Source organism: Pholcus phalangioides, unplaced genomic scaffold (assembly GCF_987345545.1).
Source record: "Pholcus phalangioides strain wild (caught in Gottingen) unplaced genomic scaffold, Ppha-v1.0 ptg000028l_1, whole genome shotgun sequence".
Taxonomy (NCBI): Eukaryota; Metazoa; Arthropoda; class Arachnida; order Araneae; family Pholcidae; genus Pholcus; species Pholcus phalangioides.
In genome coordinates this window covers 6,846,928-6,872,985 of record NW_028301618.1, presented here as the reverse complement: position 1 = coordinate 6,872,985, position 26,058 = coordinate 6,846,928, and the positions used below count along the sequence as shown (strand labels likewise).

The 26,058-nt window shown below is 41.2% G+C and overlaps 1 protein-coding gene and 1 long non-coding RNA gene across 3 annotated transcripts in view; one reads left to right on the top strand and one right to left on the bottom strand.

Annotated features, from left to right (window-relative positions):
* LOC149067857 (uncharacterized) overlaps window positions 1–26,058 on the top strand; it is a 141,295-nt gene that overhangs the window by 39,216 nt on the left and 76,021 nt on the right. The gene's annotated exons all lie outside the window — the stretch shown is intronic.
* Window positions 1,035–26,058, bottom strand: part of LOC149067856 (uncharacterized) — a 120,941-nt gene continuing 95,917 nt past the window's right edge. The window contains exons 2-5 of the mRNA XM_089251999.1: window positions 6,869–7,097; window positions 6,463–6,601; window positions 6,026–6,355; window positions 1,035–4,365 (exon numbers count right to left, since the gene is read on the bottom strand). Coding sequence (XP_089108125.1) covers window positions 4,336–4,365; window positions 6,026–6,355; window positions 6,463–6,601; window positions 6,869–7,038 — 669 coding nt within the window. The 5' untranslated portion in view covers window positions 7,039–7,097 and the 3' untranslated portion in view covers window positions 1,035–4,335. The remainder of the gene's footprint in view (window positions 4,366–6,025; window positions 6,356–6,462; window positions 6,602–6,868; window positions 7,098–26,058) is intronic.

The following is a 26,058-nucleotide window of genomic DNA, read 5'->3' as shown; positions in this document are numbered from 1 at the left end:
TCTTTCGTGGAAAAACATTTCAATTAGCTGCAGATTTGACGTAGAAGACCTTTAGTTTCCAGCGACACCAATTGAAAACCATTTTAACAATAATATCGGTGACATTTCTGGCAACGATTTGCGATTTCCCGTATTTTCGTCGATGAGATATGGTCACTAGTCATATTGTGATTTACTGTTAATCATCGGTGATATTTGCTTTCGTTGAAAATAAAATTACGACGTTTTTTTCCACGTCCGTTTTTAAACCGGTGGATGTCAAATTCCGTTATAGCGAAAATCTCGTTGGAACGAAAACTTTTCCGTGGTCTAAAAATAAGTTCACATAGGAACAATGATTTTCCAGCTAATTTCGATATTACGAAATGGAAAATCCGTTATAACGAAATGGAAAATCCGTTATAACGAATTCAAAAAAATAGTTTCTGAAAATCAACACGGTACAGAATGTAAAAAATGATTCCGTAAAATCGGTTTCATGGAGTTAACTTGATTGTTGGGGAAGAAGGGGCCCCCCCCCCCCCTAAAATGACTTGTGAAGAGGATTTCATCAGTGTATTTTCTTGTGCAGTAATAAAGCCAGAAGTCGCACATGTATGTATAATTATTTTCAGAATGCATGTAGCTAGGACAGTATTAATTTTTTTGAAGCCACCATTTTTTCTTTTTCGATGTAAGAAATTATTCGCTCATTAATCTTGGAGAAACAGATGGCACTCTACTTTTTTTTTTTTCATGTACCCCCGAAAACATGCTAAAAAATGAGTTTAATGGAATATGAAACACACCATGTGTAAAATCTTGCTTAATATGTCAGAGGAATGTTTTCACTTGTTTATTATTTTTTTTCTTCGCAATACCCGAGAACGTTCAAACGCGAACACTGAATAGGGAAATGTGTCGATCGTAACTCGTGTGCTAGAAAAATGCACATGATCGTTTTTCATGTGGTAGAAAAATGGCAACCACCCTGCCATGCGTAGTTTCAAAACGGCAATCCCATAATTCGTAACGAACATGAAAGAAACACTATGTCAAGCGAACAAAGAAACATCTTTAATTCACACATTCGGTACACTGGTAACTTGTTAATTTTTTTTTAGGGAGGTCACTTTCTTTTTTGTACACATCGTACACATTAGAGATGTACACATTGCAACATACATTTCAATTCCACTCGGAATTATATTATTAATCATTATAATAACGGATATAGCGTATATACAATCACGCACATACAGTGAATAAATATAAATTACGTAATTATGATATTAATTCATGTTAAACATACATTTCATTTTTTTTTGGCCGAGTGCCAAAATCTGTAATTCCTTATTAATGTTTTCATTATGTATAATTTTTTGATTTTGAAATAAAGGCGAAAAAAAATTTGAGGAAATGATTTGAACTTCTCCATTCTCCCTGACAATTGACGGAATTATTGACGATCCGCCATCCGATGTATGGTGATGATCCAGCTTGTAGTTCGAATGTGGTCCTATCTTACCGGAAACAAAAAAAAACTGGTTTACACTACGTTTTTTGTTTTATCGAATGCATTTGGTTTGGATTCGATACGCCGTCGCTAGATGTAGCTGCTGTCCTGTTGGGGGCTAAACATGGACATTGTTGCGAGCGAGATAGTCCCGGTGAAAGATTGCAGCAGTAAATGCATGTGATTCGGTGGATAATTCAAACTAGGGAAAAGATATTAAGATTTTTTTTTCAGAATCTAGATCGATTATTGCAGTAGAGACTGGTTACGGTAATTTTCAAGCCGTATTTTCTGTCTCGCATGACGCCAATATAATTAAGAGGACACAACCATATCTATATGTAGTTGTTGCTTGCCTCATTGCAATGTCGACACAACCATATCTAGATGTAGCTGTTGCTTGCCTCATTGCAATGTCGACATACCATCTAGATGTAGCTGTTGCTTGCCTCATTGCAATGTCGACACAACCATATCTAGATGTAGCTGTTGCTTGCCTCATTGCAATGTCGACACAACCATATCTAGATGTAGCTGTTGCTTGCCTCATTGCAATGTCGACACAACCATATCTAGATGTAGCTGTTGCTTGCCTCATTGCAATGTCGACACAACCATATCTAGATGTAGCTGTTGCTTGCCTCATTGCAATGTCGACACAACCATATCTAGATGTAGCTGTTGCTTGCCTCATTGCAATGTGGAGGATAGTCCTGATCAGATGCAACTGTTTAAAGACTTCAGAGTGATTTAATGCAGTAGATTGGGTTACCATGTGTTCAAAATAACTGCTTATGCCGTCTGAAGTCGATGCAGTTTTGGTAGACAGCCCATATGCACCTGCTTACTTCAAAGTCGCGACTGCTGTCTGGTTGACGTCTATGTGATGCAATAGAAAGACCGGATTATAAATGCAGCTGTTTCAAGATCCTACGTCGTTGTTCCGGGCCGAGATATTTCGAATGATGTCTAACAGGAGCTCTCCATCCCACTTCTTTCTACATGTTCAGTGTTTCTCAACCGCCGGATCCTGACATGAGCCAAACCAAGCCTTGAGTGTTTCATATTCCCCTTCCCCGTTTATTTTCTATACGTCGGTATGTCACCAGGCGATCCACTCACACAAAAAGACGGGCCACGAGATTCCATAGGTTGAGAATCACTGATGTAGTGGATAGTTCTGATTAGATGTAGAGCCAACGTGAATTTGATGCGGGGGAAGATTAGAATATAGTGTATTTCAGATTGACCGCAGCTGCTAGCTGGCACGATCTCTATCACTGTTGCAATGACGAGTCCATAGTAGATGCACCAGCCTCGACGTCGATGATGCAATCGTGTGTGTGTGTTTTTGATAAAGGAGATGATTCAGATAAGTTCAGCTGTTTTTGGTTGATGCGATGATGTTTATAGTCCAGATTAGATGCAACTTTTCTTTCATTTCTCAATGTTGATTTATTGTGGGAGGGTGTTAAGTTGCGATACGGTTCATATTAGCCGCAGCTGCTGTCTGGCAAGAGCTCCAACAATGATGTGATTCTGTTGACAACCGGGATTGCATTAATGTGTATTCGTACTCATGGTCAATGCGATGCAGGGTGTTTGATTACGGGGCAGTCCAGTTTGGATGCAGCTGCTGGCTGGTTGGCAAGATTCCTGCCATCGATGTGATTCGAAGGGCAATCAGGATTAGATGCAGCTGTTTTTAAACTCAATGTCGATGTAATGCAGTGCGTCGATTTGCGGCGTGTTTCTGATCACTTCCAGCTGCTTGTGGCTAGACACCAGTGTCGAAGAGATTTATGTTCTCGTGATCGTAAAGTAAGAAATAAGCAAACGAAATAGCACCAATTATGTATGTGTGGCTGATATAGCTCTCGGACTGTGGGCCGAAAAACAAGGCATCTCGTTCATTCCTCTATGGAATTTCTAATGAATTGGTACATGCCGGAATATGTGTTGTGAGTGTATGTGCGCCCTAACGTATTTTTTTATAAATGCAAAATGGCCTATCGCATCCACTGCATCTGATAAAGGTTGGTCAAAATCACGTGCCGAGTTGCTGTCTGGTGGGTGAATCAACACCCAAGACACATATATAGGCTATGGGCTGAATTTGAATCAGAAAATGTTTTTCTTTTTATTAAAAAAAAGACAGATCTGTCGATTCGATACCAGAGACAACCATTGGGCGCTTCATTAAGCACAGCTGTGCTTGTAAGTTATGAAATTAGAGTAGCCTGCTTTCGACGCTCGAGAAACTATGTATCCTGTCATTCGATTTCAGCAGGAATCCCTATGCACCGGATGGCAAAGAGGGAATCGGAGTTCCACTCAGTGGCAGGAAAGCACACGCGCGTGCACATCTTTTTCACGAGGAAAACATTCACGCATGCCATGATTTTTGTGCGCCATCTAAAACCTTGGAGTAGATCATAAATGAACACGTATCTATGATTAATAATTCATAAGAATTCTTTAGGTACTTTAAGAGAATGCAAGAGGGAGTTTTGGATTCCGTTCCTCGAGTAAAACCCCTTCCAAGAAACTATCGAATACTCACTACATAATATGGCAGATTCGAAACGATTTGGAAAACACGACACGCGCACAAAAACAAACGCAATAAGACGATAATAGTATTGATGTTATTATTACAGCACATCATTATTTTCATTATTAACAGATGGAAGAACAATAATAAGAAGGAAAAAACCGTAGACACTCTTAATATATTATCAATAATTATTAACATAAAAAAGGAAACAAGTTTAAAGTTAGGCAGATCCTGGACGTTGTTGGGCGTACCAGTGTCTCTCTTCGTCGTCTTTGATGCCGATTCACACTTCGAATTCACCGACAGTTGAATCCTAAATGGAAAATAATCAATTTTCATCAAAATAAGCAAAATTAAGGTCCTTTAAACAACAGAAGTTTATTTTGCACAGAATCCCACATCCTTATCTGTCAGGAGCAGACTTGTCTTGGACTGCCTATCCATCTGAACGTGTCATCATACGGATGGAAATTGGGCAGGTTTCCTGTAAAGGTAAAAAATCCCACGGGTAGGCTTCCGAAACTAAGGCCTGTAGAATGAGATAGGGTGGGTGTGGTACGATCCAAATGGGAACGGGGAGCATCTAAAAGTGGTGCAAGCTAAACTTCTGTTAATGAAAAGACATTTTGATCTCGTACAATGTTTGTTTGCATGAAAATTTTTTAGAGAAACTGAAAAGGAAAGCTATAGTCTTTTTCGAAACGAGGCGGGATGAATGTGATACAATCCAGAAGTCAAGTGACAGCGTTCTGCCATTTTGAAGCGAGTACTACATCGCTGAACTGTAAACAAATAATGTTTTGGAGCTACGCTTCCTCGAGGTAGCCGGCTCTCCCTTTGACTCATCAAAGGCTTTTGATGGTGACCACTTACTCGTTGGACTACTTCCAGTCTCGTTCTAGGTGACCTGACTATGTACTACAAAATCTCCCTGCTCATATCGGAGTTTTACACTCACCGCGCATTTCCGGTGATAGGCAAGCATGTCTAAGTGGTGATGGAAACGTAAGTAGCGCAAGCCCACGAAGAATTTCAAGTGTTACGCGTTGCGGCTCTTAATATCCAAGGCTATGTGACGCCAGTTTATTGTGCATTTGTAAAGATCCGCAAGCTTTTCGAATGTTTAAAGTTTAAGTAATACGCATTCCTGAGGATGAGAAAGCTAGCTACGTATCTCTAGGCTAGCCTGATTCAGAGGGAAAGCATCTCACGCATTTTTTGGTACAAGCACGCTGGCATTTCTAGAAACATGCGACTCACGAATCTCGGACATTCCTAGGCATATCCGAGCCTTCAACGCATTTCCTTGATCACTTTTGCCTCACCACGGTCGTCATTTTCTGCACACGAGGGATAATAATTTGACCAGGACTAACAATTTATTGCCGATTCCGAACGGCATCCTTTTTCTTATACACAGGGAGGTGTGGGACTCCCTGCGGTAGCTATCATTTTCTGTGGTGATGTCGCCGTTTCTATTGCACCCCCGCGTCAGGAAAGTTTCTGACAGGGATGGACCGGGTACCAAACTCGTGCCACCTCTGAACACATCCTTGAGTATTTTAGGTGAGTATCTTCTCAACCTTGGCTACCACACCCATGGGTACTTGAAACATGAAAGGTTAGGAACCACTGCTCTCTCTACGAATAAGGTTTCGCATCAACTGAAAAGCATTTGCATCTGCGAAGTAGAGTAAAACCCATCAATTTAGACATCTCTGCGTCTTGCAGACCTCTCTGCAACGGACAGTTTCGAATGAGAAACCGGCCATAACACAATATCCAAGATCAAGCTTTATATCTTGAACAGATCTTAACGTAACCGTAAAAGTGCAACCTGGACAGCTTTTACTACATCGGGGCGATTGCCAATTACTTGTTTTGTCTTTACTCCGTAGCCCCTTTCCACAATTAATCGCAATTGGAATAGCTGAACCGTGTTTGCTCTGAACTGGTCTGCTGTCCAATCTCACCTGAGCACTATCGTAATCCTTCCTCTGGTTCTTCCTCCTGGTCGTCTGACCCCTCCTGGTGCCGCCGATCTCGACCCCGTTCTTCTTGTCGTCGACGGCGCCGCCGCCGCCGCTCCTCTTGCCGAGGGTCTTCAGAATGGCTTCGTTAGCTTTGATTTGCTCCTGGTTCTCGATCATCTTCCGGCGTATCATGTCCAACACCATGCGCTGCCTCAGAACGTCCAGTGGATTGACGATCGACAGCTGGTGGCCCTCGCGCTTCGCCATCGGACCGGCCTTGACCCAGTACTTGTTCGGCGCGATCTGTTCGTCGAGGTTGGTGCCGTAGTCCTGGGAGAACCAGAGAGGAGGACATCGATTATTATAGAAGATTCCTCATAATTTTTAAATCTCACGTTCATGTAAAATGTCCCGGGACTTTCGTTAAAGAATGATACCTGAAAAGTTGGCAAGAAATCGTTTCCGGTGTCTTCCACGGAATCGGGAGAGCTTCCGCTGTATGCAGATGACGCCATCATGACTCCTTTCGGCCAAGATTCCGGATAAAATAATTGGCGTGCCCGATCATTGGATATTCTGCATCAAAGAAAAAAGAAAACTAAATGAACTGGAAATTCTCACATATATACAGGATGATGCAACTCATTTCTGTATTATACACTCACTGAATGTCATTCTGAAAATAGGCCCGTGGCCTTCATTTTATAGACGCAAGGGGCCTGTTGATTCAGCGTTAAGATTGTTACGGAATTCGAAAAATAAGAAATTAGGACGCTGAAATTGGAGTCGGCCAAATCGATTATTGATTGAAAACAATTGGCGGAAAAAATTATTCGAACAAACCCAGTGAGAGGAGTTCTCCGATTGTCGTTTTGGCTTCGTCGGCTGTTGAAGTCGTCGTCGTCGATGAATTTCCCGAACGACGAGTGACCGTTGCCGAAGCTGACGTCGATGAGAGCGTAACACACGAAAGTCGACAGCAGCAGCGACGTCATCATCCAATTGTTCGACATCTTGTGTTCGACTTCCTTTTGATTATGTTTTACTTGAGAATTTCAGTCTGTCTCTTTTCCTATAATATAGCAATAGATAATTCTTTATTTCAAAAATGTGTAGCAATTATATAGATGGCTGCACTAGCAGAACACGAGACAAGCGCAATTCGGACAACATAAACACGTTAAGGTCACACACTCCTGCATGTCCCAATACGTTAGAAATTCCGAAGAGGAATTTAGTATAACCATTTGACCGTACGAGGTGCGGGTACAGTCAAATAATAGTAAATTGTCCATAGTGATAGACCGGAGTTGTGCTCGGTTTGAAAGAAAGTACCAAATACGCGATTCTGAGCACAAAGAACGTACTCGCCTCAAAACTTGCAGCCGGGTCTATGGCACAGCCTGTGCCCCAAATTCTTTTCACGATTCCCACAACAATTTTCCAAAACATTCCAAAATTATATTCAGGTGAATTGTCGCAATATGTAAAAATACTACCATTGGATATCAAACACAATGTTTACAGCGTTAAACACGGCGTTTGGACAACAGACATACATGAGAACGTATGTCTCCGTTGGAACGTATCGAGTTGTGTGTCTGCGCCGGACGATAATTGCCTGAAAAGGGAGAGTCCAAAGGCGGACATCCCTAATTAAGAGCCTGTCGTCCCTATGATTATCGCATTCGATCAGTTCACCTTTTAATCGCGTCCCGGGTTTTGTCCGATTTGATTTGACGCTGCCAACTAATGAGCCACGGTCGCGCCGCCATTGCCCCCTTTTCATTAGCGACGCACGCCTTGCTATCGTTAATCTCGTCACTATTCCCCCTTCACTCAATGTTCGAACCTGTTGATATTCTTCGTTACTCTCGCACAAGCTTCCGAATTTATTTTCCTCCGAAGAGGCACGAAGTTCGTTAATTTTCCCACAACCTCCTCTCGAGTACTTTTCCCTCGAATAACAAACCTGCCGGAAGAAAACTCCTCCGGAAACATTGGTCGGGGCCAAATACCCAGTTTGTCTAAGATAACTAGATGTTTTATTGAGCTTTATCTATTAGCTTCCACCTCGATTCTTCAAGTTATTCCATACAAAGCCGAAACTGTACTGGGTGTTTCACGAAGAGTGTCCGAAAAGGAATAGAAATTACGTAGATTCTCTGAAATTAATGTTAAAATATGAAGAAAAAAACAATGAGAGGAAATTGATAGCATTTTCCCGTAATATGATAGCTAATGGTCGAATCCCGTTATAACGAACTCCAAGAGACTAGAGAAATCACTTCGTTATAACGAAATTTCGTTATAAAGGAATTCGAGGTATTTACATTTCTCCTACGTAAACTTATTTGGGGGATTAGAAAAGTGTTCGTTAAAACGAGATTTTCGCTATAACGGTATTCGTTAAAACGGAATTCGACTGTATAGAAATTTAAACTCTTATATACTATGTGCGGCTCCAATCAAAAAGCTTAAATATCGAAGCCTTAATTTCTTTTATTACATCGAAAGAAATTTATTCCGCAATATGCGGCAGTTGAGAGAAATGAGTGTTCGATGGGCCCCTAAGAGCAAGCCTTTGATGCAATTCTGGAAAGGGGGGGGGGCATTTCAAGGGTTATATACGCCCTTTTATCTTGAGGTGCTTTGACTAAGTACCTACGTATTTTTGGAGACAAGAAAACGTTGAAAAGACCTTTTAAAGACTCGAAAATTCCCAACGCATTTCTAGAGGATTTTCGTACTTATTCGATATTTATTTTCCATATACTTATAGATACATGAAAACTTCCTACGCATTTCTAGAGATATGGAAATCTGAGCATTTCTAGGGATACAAAAAACCTCCTACGCAATTTAATAAATGCTCAAACTTCTTTCAATGAACGAGCAAAGCTTCTAAATCATTTCAAAGGGCACTCAAGCTTCTTCTCAAGGCATTCAAGTCTCGTAAGCATTTCTAGGAGCATGTATGCACATGATACTCTGCGCACATGTAGGTTATATTTGGGGTGACGTAAGAAATGTTGAATGGTGCCTGCGCGGTATCGACCGTAGCGTTTTCTTGTTGGAAGGGCCCACAGATGGTTGCATAGCAATACTAGACCGTTACTGTAGTTCCCAGCCATCACGAAAATGCATCTCGTACTGTTCACGTAATAGCAACTGGATACTTCGTCAACCTGGTCAATCACACATTTTGTCGCTGGAGTATGATCTTGAAGTAGCGGCAAAGAGCAGATTCCGGCACCACACCCACCTGCTCTGGCCTAGTCTCAGGAAACGCATACAAATCGACATTCGTAAAAGATAGGGAGAATGAATGACGAGGAGGTTGTACAAGGCTCGTGCTTGGTATATACCACATTCATGAGTCTCGCCACAGTAACTCATATTTCAGAATGCGCATGCGTAACGTTGAAGAGGCAATTTCTTCAAATGAAATGGCAACTTACCGCCAAATGCTCGTTTAGGAGGGTTTTTTTCGATTTGAAGCCAAGAATTCACGAGAGACTAACGATTTTGTTTTTATTTTGTCGTGATGGCATTAGCACAAATAATGATATCGGCATATAATAAATGCATCAGCTTAGTTACACAAATTTTTTATATTTCCGTTTCCTAGTGATGTCCATTTTCACTATGAACTAAGAAATGGTTCGCCTCCTTACAGTCGACTACCGTAACGAGCTCGGTTCGAGCCATTGACAGTCCTACGTCCATTCACCTTTGAGAAAAAGTTACGACGAAGAAAAGTAAATCGTAGATCAACAACAAGAAACAAAGATGGAAGGGAGGAAAAAAGAAACATGGGCAGCTTGTGTGAGGGGGGAATCGAACCATCGACCTCGGCAGTGATGGACTCATGCGTTTCTTGCTACACCTACCCACGGATACCGGCTTCAGTTGTAATTGAATGCAGTTGTGTACCCCCGAGTTGCGCGATTTCGGTGTCGCGGGATTTTTTCCGAAATTCAAGCATCTGCTGAGATAGTGAAGATTATCAAGTGACAACCAAAGCATGAATCGTTTTATTCGATCAGTCGCATGTGTGATGAAATCGAACTGATTTTTAAGAGGGCTAAGATATAACTTTGCAGTGATTTTAGAAATGAAACTTTAAGGGGCTTGTATATGTATGATATCTCTGCCATTTTGCAGAAAAGGTAAAAATATCATTCCTGAGGTACGACATCATCGCCGGTCTTCCAAAGACAATACGTTTAATGCGATGCTCATCACTGGCGATGCATCTGGTTGGTTACTCTCAATTAAGTTCAATCTGCGTGCTGTGTTGCCTCTAAACACGCAGGCAATTCATTTATTTCGGTGGACCAAGGTGTTACCAAAGCATCTAACACGTGAGCTCCATTTCTATATATTTTAGGGAAGTGAACATTTTCTAAGAACCAGTCACAAATTTTATGAAGAAATTATCAGTGGTACACTTATATTAATTACATAGGGGGGGGGGGAAAGACGTGTTTTCCTCAAATTTTAGTCCCAGTTAATTATTTATACGTAGATGTATGCAAAATCATACACCGACTTACGAGGTTGTATTCGATCCCATCCATCGCGTAACTCCGGGGTATTACTGTACTGCTGAACATCTGCTGGTCGCCAGCGAAAGTGTTTTGCGCCAATTAAGTCACCAGATGCCAACCAACATTCAAAGCAACCTCACGCGCATGCTCATTCAGACAAAAGATTTACTGTCGGGAGACGCTTCTCTACATATGCCACTATTTATGACAAACAGTTAATGGAAGCCGCATTTTTTTCTTTCGGAAGTTTCACAGTGAACTTCGTTCTTAAGAGCTTTCTGACAGATTTTTGAGGCGGCGTCCCGCCTCAAGACCATTTTCCATCTGGAAATAATTTACCAGGTGGTGCAAGTTTTTCATTGTTTTTTTTTTTTCGTCAATCAAGAAAGTTTCTGGGGATTGCCATCCATCGATTTCTATGTCCAAATTTTATCAAACTCTAATAGCGCCAAAGAAACGTGTGCCACCGGCATCATCAATAATAATCATCTTTGTCAAAGAAAGCGCCAATTATGGAATCTATTTGGCCTTCATAACATTTCGGAAAGCGTATTTATCCAAACTTAAATTGGTCTCTTCTTGGTGGAATTTCAACGGTACAAAGAAGAGGAAAAAGGAAATATGGTGCATCATTCAATATTGACTAACGGAGATAGTTTCGTTTTTATAAGTAGACGTCCATCGTCGCCATCTTGGATTCTACAATCAAAAGTCGATACTCAGAGAGTGCTCGTGTGGCATATCAATCGAGGTTAGAATTTTTCCAGGATTCCATCGATGATGTCTGTGTTCCCATACGTGGATTCTATTCCGAGATAAACGAAGGATCTTCTACTTACGTCAATACCATTTATTGCAGTATATTTTCTGCTTGCGGGTTGTAGCTCGGCCGTAATTTTGTTCTTTATGTCCATGTGTGTCGTCATATTTATGATTGGCCGGTACTTAATCCCAGAGGGTGATTGCATTAATCCTTTGATGGCGAAGACTTGTTTTGATTTCCTCTTGGGGTTTTATATTGTTGAGATGTGATCAGCGGAGGGAGAAAAGATGGAGGATCTTGAGGTATGTGGGCGAAGGAGAGATACCTTCTCGATGTCGGATGTCATTATGGACATAAGTGAGAAGAAGAAGAAACCTTTTCGGGGCCCCCATTAAGAGGCGCTAAAAGCTAAAAGGGCGATGACGCTCGTCATTGGGTTGACGTCGCGGGAGAAGTTTCGTACCTATTTCATGTTTTAAACATTCTTGCGGATATATTCTTGCCTTTTTCTCTCCCTCTTATTTATTCCCTTGCGATGCATGTTAAAATTCGAAACCAATCGCCAAGTTTGGCGAAATTTATTATCTTATTTAATAATTGCTATCGATCAATATTTTCCGTAGAGGAAAGGATTACACAAGGTGGATACTATCGACCACCCAATAATTACACGCGTGATTCCTTGTGATAAACTGATATAGAAAAGCGTTTTGATTTAGGATAGGGCAAATATATTGGAAGTTATAACGTTTTACAATTTTGTGGCGTGACGGTTTTTGTAACGGTCAGTTTCGTGCCAAAAACACCCAAAAAAAGAAATTTGTCCCCCACCCCCCTTCCCTCCCCCCTGCAGTGGGGTTGCAGCTAATTGAAAACGAACTTGAATATTCGATCCCGATAGAAGCTGAGCTCAGTTTTTTTCATGATTGACGAGATTTCTCTTCGGGTAGAGTGATGCTATAACCTTGTTACTAATTGTTGACTTCGCCCACTATATTGACGAATCTATCACCAAATTTGCAAAGTGTTAGCCAAATGGCATCTGTTTGAAAAATTGTTTGCCCGAAATCAACATTTTTATGCCAAAATGGGGGTAAAATTCTCTCCTTTACTATTATGTCAACTCTTTTAAGGGGAAGTGCAAGTAAAAAAAAACCCGGTTCACACATCTTTAACTTTCTTGATTTCTCTCATCGTTACCAGATTCGAAAAGCCCAAGTTATACGTTTTGTGTACATTCAGTGAATTTGGCAGTACTTGGAAGTCACGTGATCAATTTTTAAAGCGTTATGAGAACTATTGGGCATATCAAAAAACTGAACACACTGTTTTGCATTAGTTTTTCACAAGGAATCACGCGTGTAAAATTGTTGGGCGGTTGATAGTATCCACCCTGTGTACTATTTATTATATGACGAGAGCTACGAGTTGGTTGGCAATCGGAAACAAAGCAAATTTCTCGTATGTAGGAAATGATGTCATTCGTTGTGAAGAAATGAAGCCAATTGCAGCACGAAACAAACCAGATTGCAACAAGGAACAATGATTCAGACAGTTTAGAATTTCTTGTGATCTTTGCCAATTCTAACAGAAAAGGAAGCCAATCGAGAGCGAGGTACAATATCAGTGAGCGATCAAAAGATCGACTAGGTCGATGAGTGACTAAGAGTGTCCTAGAATGTGTGCAAGCATGTAAAGTGAACAAAACAGTGCGTGAGAGTGACCATAAGAGTGATCCAGAGGCGGTAGTGTATTTACAGGGGATTGGCCAAGAGGGTTATGGCGCAGGGCTGCCTAACAAACTTAGACTTGAATGGGAGAAGAGCAGCAAAATTTGTATCGTCCGCGGGCGGCTAAACCATAAATGCGCCTTCGTATATATGTCATGATTTTCTCCCGTTTTGGGTTGGTGAGGGGGATGGGCGTCTCTCCCATGGCCACAGCCTCACGTGTTTGTGTTCAGTCGAATGGTGATAAACGATTCCGTGTCCCCAAATAGAGCCCACAACTCGTATTCTCACATCTCCTTTTCTCATCTGCCTTGATTTATGATTCTGTAGACGTTATCCATCTTCCTCGGGCGCAAGCATCACCTTTTTGGGCTCCCGAGGAGGACCGTACGCTATTTCATCCGTTCGAAGTGTTTTGCGGATCGTCTGCCACAAGGGTACTGCTCAACCTTTTGGAGTGTGCGGGCCACTTTAATGTGGTTTGGAAACATGTGACGGATCATTTGAATGATTTGGAAACATGTCGTGGGCCACTTTAATGGTTTGGAAACATGTCGCGGGCCACTTTAGTGATCTGGAAATGTGCCGTGGATTTCTTGAGTAGTTTTCTAATGTGCTGCGGGCTGTTTAGATCTGAATATGTACCATGGGTCCACATAATTGAAGTGAGAATGTGCTGCGGGCCACTTTGGTGATCTTGAACAGCGCCCCAGGACACAGTTGATCTGATAACGTGCCGCTTAGCATTTTTCAAAATGTAGGTTCGAGGTCACGGGACATAGGTTGAGCATGTATGGTGTATCAGAATGAACCACCGCGGGAGATAGATGGCACATGTGCAAAAAAAAAGTCACCATAATGAGAGGTTCGTGAAAAGCAAATGCTTTGGGTTGTTTCTTCCATTTATGGTGTTCCATAGGCCAGTTGGTTGATCATTTCCCTGGTACCATCGTCGGAATCGGACGACTAGTGCATGCTCCCCCACCCCTCAGACCAACATGTTCCCTCTGTTTCAAATGTTCTGGAACATCCTATCCAGAAAAGGGTATGCATGAATTTAAAAAGAAGCCGCGTCACACAAATTTAAAACTTGCAACACAACAATCGCATTTTACTGAACATGGCAGTGACTCCCAAAGAGCATGCCGGGGCGCACTCGGATCTCTTGAGAACGCTAATGGGTGCCCGAAAATGTCTCGATGCGTTCTTACTCCCACGAGTGTTGCGAGCGTAAAAAGTTTGAAATCCCTTCATGATACGTGGGATAATCGATCGGTTGGCGGCAACAAAAATCGCCAAGGATTTACCAAATACACTGTTGTCTACACGGGGCCTTCGTGATGTTCGATTCCCCCCCCCCCTCTTATCGGAACCAGAAAAATCACTTCGAAACCGATAACATGGGGGGGGGGTGGTGGTATCAGAAAGATCACTTCGTCCTGGGGTCTATGAATAACGGGAACACAGGCGGATACAGACCTCCACGTTCAGTAAAAGAGTTACATTGTCGGCATCTGTGGAAGGGTGGAGGTGCACATTAGCCCCCCTCTCTTCACTATACGCACTACTATACCAGATATATACCGCGTCCATATTCCTCTTTGTAACTTCTAACGAATTGGTACATGTTGGATGTGCGTGTCCGTGTTGTGAACCTAACGTAAAGTTTGTTTCTATGCAATTCTTGTTATGTGTAGTGCTGCCATCAACTATTCTAACCATGAGGGAAGTGTAATGATTGAAGTATGTATCGTTGTAGGCCTGTTTTTCTCTGTGGCGAGACTTTTTAACGGGGATATCGGCTGGCATTAGCGCTCGAAATTGCACTCTTTACTAAACGTACTGCCAGTGCTTCGACCTGCCCCCTCCCCCCCACCCCGTTTGATGAGCCTGTACTCGTCGCTTATTGACCTCAATCTTGTTATCGTGTCTTTTCGTATGAAACGGGATCTCACGAAAATAAAACCAGAGATATCAATTTAGATACGGGGTTCCTGGGTGACCCGTCTCCTCGAGGTTATCACCTAAGGGTGCACAACCTCCAACAAACGGGGCGAATGCGGCCCGCGAAAGGTATAACAGTCAAACAGTGTTTAAAAAAAACAAAAACTGGGAAGACAATGCAAAGGGCCGACTGTATTGATGTTGCGGATAACCTCACTGATTTCCGCATTTCTACAGTAAAATCGGCAATTTTAACATAGATTTCAATCGGGATCACCCTATGGCTGTCCCTCAGTGATGCTTGTGATGATTATGACGTCTATTAGAAAAGCCTCATTGGAGAGCCACATCATGCAACGGAGAGTCGGAATCAGCACAAGGCCGGATAGGTGACAGCGGGGTCCTCCAAACGCAAACAAATGGCGGAATTTCAGGCCGTAATCATGGCCGACAACTCAATTACGTAAGCCAAAATATGGACAACGGGCATGAAGACACGAGGGGGCATTTTTTTCCCCTTTCAACCGAACACAACCCCCACCGCCCGCCATCACCACCACCATCTTTTTCCAACTTCATCTCACGGGGCGACAGTTCGAGATAATTCGATTAACTTGGGAACGGGAAGGAAGGAGATTGTTTTGAAACCACCTCCCCACATACACCCCCCACCGACGCTTCGACTAACAAACTGCCACCACGGGAACTCCATTTTTTTGGTCGAAATAATCTGATACGTTAACGCACGACATCAGTAATGCCGCCCTCTCCCGGAACCCGCGGGGTTAATTTATTTTTCCTCCCCGAGTCGTCTTCAACACATAAAGATTCTATGATATGGCATAAGCGGTGTCGTCCATCACGATTATCGTTCCCGGCTGTGCCAGAAAGCAGACTTCAGCGTGTCCAACTTGCAGCGCCATCTATTGGTCAGCCAAATTCACTACGTTAGTGATTTCTTGCCTCAGACCCAAACCAGACGATGATTTACGGAAAATCCTCTGACAATGGACAATTCACCGCCACGCAATCTCCCGAAAGGAAAATTCACCGTCAAACAATTCACCGCAACTCAGTTTACTAATAGGAAACGTCACTACTAGAGAAATTCACCAACGATTCCCCCACCACACAATTCACAAATTTGAAAATTCACCGACGGAAAATTCACAACTGGGAAAATCCACAGACTGAAAATTACACACAGATAGGAAAAAATAGACTGAAAATTCACCGATATAAGAAATCACTCACTAACTTACTGATTCACTCCCTAACTCCACCCGACCGACCACTCACTCACTAACTTCCACTCACTGATTATGTCACTTGTCGATGAATTCTTTGTTGATAAATTTCCATGGCACTGAATTGTAGTGTCGGTGAATTGAGTGGTGATGAATTGCTGGCAATGAATTTTCCGTACAAACGCCAGACGGCATTTATACGAATTACTTTACGTTGGTTTCTTAGCAATAATATTAATAATGCGAAGAAGCGAACATCTCGGTGCCAGAAATACCAAAAAAAAATAATTTACCAAATTCACCGATAAACTAAATTCAATTTAATCGATGTAATTATCAGTTTCGAGGGTAGAACTTCACCAATTCGTCCGCCAATCCCGGTTTTAATTTTCCCTCGAGGGGATGAATTGTTAGAGGAGCGGAGGAAGAAGGGGGGGGGGATAACTCAATCTCTAAGATCTAGGATGATTTTATCTGTGCCGTGCATGATATCCGGAGGGAGATTCGTTCGTTCTCGAATGTCGTCTGCTCTGGAAGAAATTCTCTCGCTTTTTCGATTAATGTCACATGTGGACGGCTGTGACGTCGTCTTTTGTTTGTTGTCGTTTGGGAAGTCGAGAATTTGTTTGGTGAGTTTCTGGAGAGGGAAAAAACACACACAAAGAATACGAAATACCGCAAATGTGAGATTTTATCGAAAGATAAACGGTTTAATTAATTAGTTATAATTAATACGATTGGCGATAAATTGGAGAGAGAGAAATCGCAATTCAGCATCACTGGAGATTATTATGACGATTTCTCGAATGAAGTACACCCGACGCCGCTTATTATAATCATAAATGGTATCATTTGGTTATTGCTGTCATTTTTGCAAAGAAAGGGACGTGGCGATATAACATGGAAATGAATTCGTTTTTTGTTATCAGGACTTCGGATAATGTTATTTTTTACAGTCGAAAGTTTTTTTTTGCGCATTTCTGAACAGGTCAGAAAATGTGAATAAGAGCGGATTTTGGTATAGAAAACATGTTTTTGATGGTATGGGTAGAGGTAGGAAGTGAGTACTGTGTGTATATTCATAGAACTTCGGCCTCTATTCGGCTTTTCTGTTATCCGGCCCGCTCTTTCACAACATTAGGCCGGATAGTGCGGAGTCTACTCTAACTTCCTTCAGGGTTGTATTTAATTTGAATGCCGAATAACTACTTTTAGGGCCATTAAAAGAAAAGCTGGCTAACTCCTGCGAGGAGTATATTGGAGATAATACAGTCCACGCCAACTTATGCAGTCCCCACCGCTTAACACTTGATGTGATCATATCGGGATTATGATAATAGCCGAATGATAGCTATATCCAAAAAATCGTATTTTCGAGTACCGTGATCGTACATCCCGTTTGGTCGAACGGGACGTATGGTAAGGTGAACGGGTACTGGTAAAATGGGACAGTTCAGTTTTTCTTTCCCAAAAAATTTGTTGCAAAATGCTGAATCATTCTATTTTTTCCCAAAACGGGACTTATTCATCCATTGCAAGACGTTGAAGTAGAACTGGATAGACCCCTTGAGAAAGTCTTCCCGAAGAGAGGACTTAGAATGTCATCAAGAGGGCTTTCTGTTTTAGGAAAGTCCAAGACAGGGCTTTTCTTTTTGTCACGCATTTGTCTTTACTATAGGAAGTCCTATAGGCCTTTTTAGCAGCCTGATAACTATAACTTAGAGGGAAGGGGAATAAGTTTGGTTGATCCTTAGCTTCAGAATGTGCATTATCCGAAGTCCTGATACTATAAACGAATTTTCCTATATTATACGATATTGGTCTGTCCCGTTCTTTGCAAAAGTGATAACGATTACCAAATGATAACATTATCTGCGATTCTAATAAGCGGCTTCGATTTTGCAACGGAAGTATAATAAATGCTGAATGACCTGTAGAAAAGCCGCAAATTTTTTTATGAGGGAAAAATAAGAATGTAAATGTGTCAAGTTTTTCCAGGGTCCTGACAAAAATCTTGAACAGAATTGGCGAGTATTTTGTGCACCCGTGAACATTTCGCTTAAACGACGTTTGGTTTATTATTATCATTGTTACTTAAATATCAAAGGATATGACATCCGAAGACGTAAAAGAGGACTAAAAGACGTCAATCTGGACGACGTTTCTAGACTTATCGAACTCATTCGGCTCGACGCCAAAATGATTGGCGACGATCGACTCCTTCCTACACATTCTTGTTATTACAATAACGAAGCTAAGTTAAATTGATGAACTGTGTAACTCTTTACATTAGAGAAAAATAATAAGATTTCCTGAAAGGGGGGAAAACAGGAAAAAACGTCATTTCCAGGATATGCTTCTCTCACACAACCCACTTGGCGCATCCGCGAAGATGCCAATGGGGCGTTGGCGAATTTGTTCATTACGGGTCCGGTAATTACATAATAACGTCGGAACGAATTTGGTAATCTGACATTTTTGTTTGCTTCTAGCGATGACGTTCCGGAGGAAAATGCCCTTGGCGAGGTTTTCTTGACGTCTGACTCAGACAAAAAAAAAACTTTGAGAGGATTTTACATCAGACATGTTTTGCAATAATCTCTCTTGCACAGAATGAACACTCACTGACTTCTAAAGATATCATTTTGATAACACTACATTGCCTCGTAGTTCTTACTGATAAAGCGCTTCGCAGCAAGTGACATACAGAACCATGAATTCGGTAACATTGGGAACAAACGAAACTTGGGCATGGGCCCAATGAATGATTTCAGTTGTGGTGTTACGTTATGCACTTGAGCGTAAAGCACAGTTGTAAAAGTTCACACTAGAAGTTTTCGGGGTCCCCAGGAATGAATTAATCCGTATTACGTTGATTGAAATGGAAAAAAAAACATTTCGGTTCTCGAACAATTCGCTTTATAAGGCGCGGATCACGTAATGAAAGCATTTGTAATTGGTCGTTCGGTAATTTGTACGGTGTTGTGAATGATTCTTGACCTGTTTGAACTGGACCCACCTGGAATCGGTTTTTTTTCAACGAACGCCAAAGGAAAGAAAGAAGCACAAAGGGAGTTACGGATTAGAATCGCTGCAGGGGGACTTACGTTACAAGATCGGCGCGCTTGTAGTATACGAGCCTTCACGAATGGACCTCAGGAGCAGATCAAGTTCGTAAACGGAAGATCGACTGTGCAGGTTTCTGTTCTGGAGCGCAGAAGCGAACGGCAGAATTACCGCATATCTGACCCGTGGACTTTTCTTTCTTTGAAACCAAGCACAACTCGGCTCTACCGCCATCTATGGGTAGTTTACTATCAAGTGAGTTGTGCCGGAAGTGTAAATGTGTGTGTGTGTACCTAACTGATTGGATAGTTTTACCGTTTGAAGGCCCGTTGCTCTCTGTGGCGAGACTTTTTAACCGGTGTCCCGTGGACTGAAAAAGGTGAGAACCTGCACTAGATGTTTGGTGTACGCGTGCGTACTCTACGAAATACAGTCGACGCTCGTTATAACGACCCCACGATATAGTAACCATTAAATTACTTCGACCGGTTGGATAAGTCCCAAAATGCTTTCACAGAACGGCTATCGTATCGTTTCTCCTTTCGATATGACGCCCCTCCCAATATAACGTCCATTTTCGACGGGACGAAGGGGTTCGTTACATCGAGCGTCGACTGCACTTAGAGAAAGCTTGCATATAAGGACTACCTCCAGTAGATGACATGTTGGAATTAGGTTTCGACACAAGTCACCCATCATTTGAAGTGCCATTAAGACGCAGACTCTTGAAAAAAAAAACCATGGACGAATAGCGTTACCGAACAAGACACGTATCGGAATTAAAGTCCAGTTTTAGTGGCGGTGAAATTAAGCCGATTATTATCGTCGCAATCACTATCAAAGGAATTCCGTATTGTTATAATTATTTGAACGTGAAACTGAGCTGTTTCACGATAAGAATCTCCGAAGATGGCGCGTATAAAATCCGCCTAATAAGCCATTTATTAATGTTAAAATAATTCCAAACTCTCTTCGGGATAGTTTTCCTCCCCACCTCCAAGGGAATAGCTAATTAACGCTATATCGCGTTTTCATGATGATGGGCGACGAGAGAGAGAGTTGCGTCCTTCGTGTTTGTCTTTTAGGTTTAAATTTTAGATGCGGATTATGTAAATGCTTTGTTAGCTCTTCATTAGACAGAGACGCCTTTACACGTTATTGGAGGATATTGTGACCGTTACGTAGTACAAACTACGCCGCTGTGGTTCCTTACCTTTTGTCCTTGAAAGACGTGATCAGTCACAAAAAAAATGGTGAAGAAGAACCGTTTCAAGAGCGTTTATTCGACAGAACGTTCTCGTGAGCGTTTTGGGAATTTCTGTTATAAATTTTTAATGACGTTTTTCGAGACGTTCATTGGAATCGATGAACTGCAATTTTTTTTCCCAGACGTTTTTTGGGACGTTCATTGGAATTCTTTCACGACGTTCATTGGAATTCTTTCACGACGTTCATTGGAATTCTTTCACGACGTTCATTGGAATTCTTTCACGGCGTTTTTTGGGACGTTCATTGGAATTCTTTCACGACGTTTTTGAGATGTTCATTGGAATTTTTTTGAAGACGTTTTTGAGACGTTCATTGAAATACTTCCAAGATGTTTTTTTGGATTTTCATTGGAATTTTCCTCACAGCGCTTTCAGGATGTTTATTAGAATAGTTAATTTGGAATTTCGGAAAAGCGTTTTCATGCATCTAAATTTTTCAAAAAATTTTCAGGACGTTCATTGGAACTTTTTTAAGACGTTTTTCATACGTTCATTTAAATTGTTGAATTGAAATTTTTTTCAAGACGTTCTTGGGATTGGAATCGATGAATTGCAGTTTTTTCAACGTTTTTTCAGGACGCTCGTTAATTTTTTTTTTCAAGAAGTTTTCGGGATGTTTATTAGAATTGCTGACGTTTTTCGGGACATACATAAAAATTTTCGCAAGATATTTTGCATTCAATGGAATTTTTCCAAGACGTTTTCGGGGCCTTCACAGGAATTGCTGGATTATAAGAATTTTTTCAAGATGTTTTCATTTCGTTTATTGGAATCGATGAATCGTAATGTTTTTAAAGAACGTTTTCGGAACGTTCATTAGAATTGCTGAATTGGAATTTTTAAGACGTTTTCCGGACATTCACGGGTATTTCTAAATTATAATTTTTTGAAAGATGTTTTTTGAACATTTATTGGAATTTTTTTTTTTTGAAAATGTTCTCCGAACCGCTGAATTGGAATGTTTTTGAAGGCGTTTTCAGAATGTTCACTGAATTGGAATTTTCTAAGGCGTTTTTTGGATGTTCATTGAAATTTTTTTAAGTCGTTTTGTGGTCGTTCGTTGGAATTTGACAATGAACTGAAGACGTTTTTCGAGACGTTCACCGGAATTGCTGAAATTAGAGTACTTTTCAAAAGGTTTTCCGAACGTTCATTGGAACCACTGAACTGTAATTTTTTTAAGTACGTTTCTGAGACGTTCATTGGGAAAGCTTAGTTACAGTTTTTCCAAGACGTTTTCGGGACGTTCATTGAAATATTTCCAAGACGTTTTCGGGACGTTCACTGACATATTTCCAAGACGTTCACCGGAACTTCTCTGAAATCTTTTGAACCCTTCTTGGAGAATTTATTCTGAAAATTTATCTTTTTTTTAAAAAATTTTCATGAAATTTTTGTTTGTTCGAAGATTTTTGTCGCACTTTGAGTATTAGAATTAAATTCTTTGTTAAACGATGTGTAACGTTTTTCAGTTTTTAGCATTTTTTACTACTTTTCAACGTTTCTTTTGATTTTGCAAAACAATTTGTAATTTTTTTTTTTTTTTGAGTTTTACTATTTTCACTACTTTGAGTGTCTTTTCGAAATTTTTTTAAAACAAATTTGCAACATTTTCGACACTTCTTTGAATTTTTCATCACGTGTACGTACTACTGGTCTGCTAGTTGGAGGGGTTTAGATTGTCATTCGCCCTCCCACAAACGTGGCGAGACTCGCCCCCGTAGGAATCGACCGCAGGGAGCTGCCACATCTCTCACTATAGTGATTATGTTGAAACTGATTTGCACAAGAGACCGCCACCCCCGCACGACAGGGTAAGCAACGAGCCGTCATGGCAGAGTAAAATAAAACTAGTTGGTGAATATTAATTAACAAAACTAAAATAAGTTGATTAATAAACAATTAATTCACGATTTGGCTGTAATGTTGTCATGGAGGCTCGTTTAATTTTGGTCATGTCTTTTCTATAAGAATATGATCGCAGCACATACTTCTCGGTGTATTCAAGTTATGTTCCGGGATGTCCAAGTCATGTTCACTGCCTTCAGTTTGGCATTTTGGAATTTTACAGGATATGAATCTTAAACTGTATTTGGTAAGTACATATTACATATTTACTCTAAACTACCGTAATCAATGCTAGTGTCAAAATATTTTGGAAAAACGTATATAGCGAGACAAATACACTTCGGGTCGTTCAACCCCCGTCACCATTTATAGTGTTCGGGCGCCTCAATTGTACGTCCTAGAGAACGTGACGATTACTAGCAACTGAATAATAATCGTCTCGATTATCGTTTCACCGATACGAAATGTTTTGAACTTACTCTAATCCCTTTTTATTAAAGATTAATCACGATCTAAGGATCGTAAATTTCCAGATTCGAGATCTCAACTTGAAGTTTATTGAAACACTTCTATATATACGTGGGAATGGAGGCTCTATAACGTAATAGTAACTCCATTTGAAGTAGTACCAGTACTAATGATACATCTGTACGTTGAATCACCAAACGTCTATATTTGAGATACCGAATTTACATAGTACTCCGAGTTATTGTAAATCTTCCGTTATCCATTAAAACCTGCCAGCTTGGACACCCCCCACCCCCGTTTTGAATAGAACCGGCCATAACCCTATAACATAGAATGCCCACGAAACTACATCGCTACATATCCTGGATACCCTACCTCTTTACAATTTTTAGGCTCCAAGACAGCCGGAATTTTGAGAAGTTTCTCCTTTCCGAGATGCATTTGACGACGAAATCAGTTAAGAAACTGACGAGTACATAATTTATGACATGTTGCTTTCCACTTGTTAATGCAAGATATAGGCCTACAGAGAGAGAGAGAGAGAGAGAACTGGATGTTTTGTGAAGAGATATTTATTAACAAATATATCTCATTTGTAGCTTAGTGGTGAGAGCACTCGTCCGGCAAACGAGGGACCCGGGTTCGACTGCCGGTAGAGGCAGATATGAGGAGCCCAATTTTACATGAAAAATTCGAGCATTTATCATCTTCACATAAGTATATGGAAGACGTATGCAGCACCAAAGCATGAAAACGAAACAAGCACGACTCACCGCAAGAGAGAGCTGCGGCGAACGCTCTGACTAATAAGAAACGACCCTTCTTTCCTCTCTATTCTACTGGTTTTTTTTTTACCCTCCTTCAAAGACACCGTTTACGAAATAAAAGAGTTTGAGATTTTGTCTCTCCCTCCCTCCCCTAAAGGAGATTTGGCTTCAAGCTTAACCAAACAAGGTGTGAAAACTCTATTAAGCTTCAGGTGCAGTAACTTCGGGGGGGAAATTAAAATTAAAAGGTGTGTGTCGAAAGTACCGGGACTTTAAAGTACTTAGAAGTCGGAGACAAAAGAGGATTACGGCCATTAGTGACAACGCATAGGCATTCTTTTACCCTTACTTGTATCCTCTCTCTAACCGGCCTGCCATTGCCTCCGATTATCGATCGATCGGTTCAGCAATTACTTCACATAGTCAGAAAGAGTTGGGAATTGGTGCAGACGTTAATATTAACATCTGCGAATTCGAGTCCAAGTAGAGAAGAAAAAAGAAAGTAGAAAATGAAAATTTTTGGAAATGAGAAACAAAATAGTTATCCATTTGTACAGAAAACATATCTGAAATATTCATAATTAGAAGAATTATGAATATTTCTGAATTAGTTCAACGAATATCCTCGAGGGGAGGAAAAAAAAGTTTTTTTTTCTCGTGAAAATTGCATTATTTTCTCAATTTCAAGTTCCTGCAAAAATATTAAATGAATTCCGTCGTGGATTTTAGAAATCCGTAATCAATTTCTCTGAAAGAAATTTCGTTGTAGGAAATGTTCCGTGTAAATGCAATTTTTCTCTTGCCAACTGAGAGAAGGGAAAAAAAAGGAATATCTGCAATTTCTGCGTCGTTTACAAATCGGTTGCAGATTTTCTGAAATATTGCAAACTTTCTGCAGATGTTATTAGCGATGTAAAGGGGAGGGAAAGAAAATTTGAAATTTTCATTTGAAGTTGAGAAAGAGGGGGGGGGGGGAAGGAATTGAATTTTTTTGAGAAAAGTTTGATTTTTCGTTACATTTCTCGGTTTGTGTAAAGGAATAGTACTTCTCAGACTTGCAGATGCATTAGAAATGCCTATAGGTCGTCCAAAGCGAGAAGGTATTTCGTGGGATAGCGAATTATTATCGATTATATCGGCTATACATAGGCGGAGATAGATTCGGAAGTCCGGAATTAATGAGAGAAATAATTGATAACGTTATTTACATCAACAAAGTATTAACATTAAACCATATTTCGTACGAGAACGCGAACTCGCGACTTCATTTTGCCTGAAAAAACGCATCGCACACGAGAAACTGCGGCTGCGCAGCATTTCCACGCGTGCCTGTGCACATGCGATCAGCGGAAGCGTCTCTCAATTCGCGTTGGCCCTTCTGATTTAATTTGTTTGCTGCAGAAAGAGCGTGATGTGCTTTATCTAATCGTGCTTGCGCTGTACGCATCCCGATTCATGCCTGGCCTTTACGCTTTAAACGAGTTGTTTACGCAAAATTCATCGACGGGAAATTCACCGACTGACAATTCGTATATGGTATATAAGTATATGGACGAGGTACACACACACACATATGTGTGTGGTTTAGTAGTAGTTGGTGAGTGAGTGACAGAGTGAGCGACCTATAGAGATAGTGTCACCTAGTGAATGAGTATCGTGATGAAAGACCCAGTGGCAGACTGAGGGATCTAATAAGTGAGCGAGTGACATAATGAGTAACCCAGTAAGGGCGTAACCTGGTGATTGAGTGCGTGTGACAGAGTGAGCGACCTAGTCAGGGAGTCCAGGTGATTAAGTGTATTACAGATTGAGCAACCCCATGCGTTGGTGATAGAATGACCTAGTGACAAAGTGTGCAACCTAGCGAGGGAGTCACCTAGGGAGTAAATGAGTGACCAGCCCACTGAGAGAGTGATCGAGCGACATAAGCACAAGATAACAGCATCCCAGCTAACGTCTAAGATGAACACACATCTACAGGGAGGTGTATGGACAAAAACTATCCGCCGTGAACTGCATGCAGCAAACATACAAGGTAGAGCGACTATTCCAAAAGCATTGGTGACACCATGCAATGCCTTGAAACGACGAACGTGGTGTCACGATCATACGAGTTGGACACAACAATGCTAGAATGTCTATCTGGTCAGACGAATCGTCGTTCACATTATTCCAGACTAACGGACGTGCTTACGTGTGGAGAACGCCAGCACAAGCCTATGACGTTGATTGTCTCCTTCCTACTGTTAAGCATGGAGGGGGATCAGTGATGCTGTGGGGCGTCATGTCTCACCGTGGTCTCGGCCCACTTGTTGTCCTGGATGAGCTCGTTAATGCAGCGGTTTATGTCAGTATTCTAGCCGACCATCTTCATCCAAT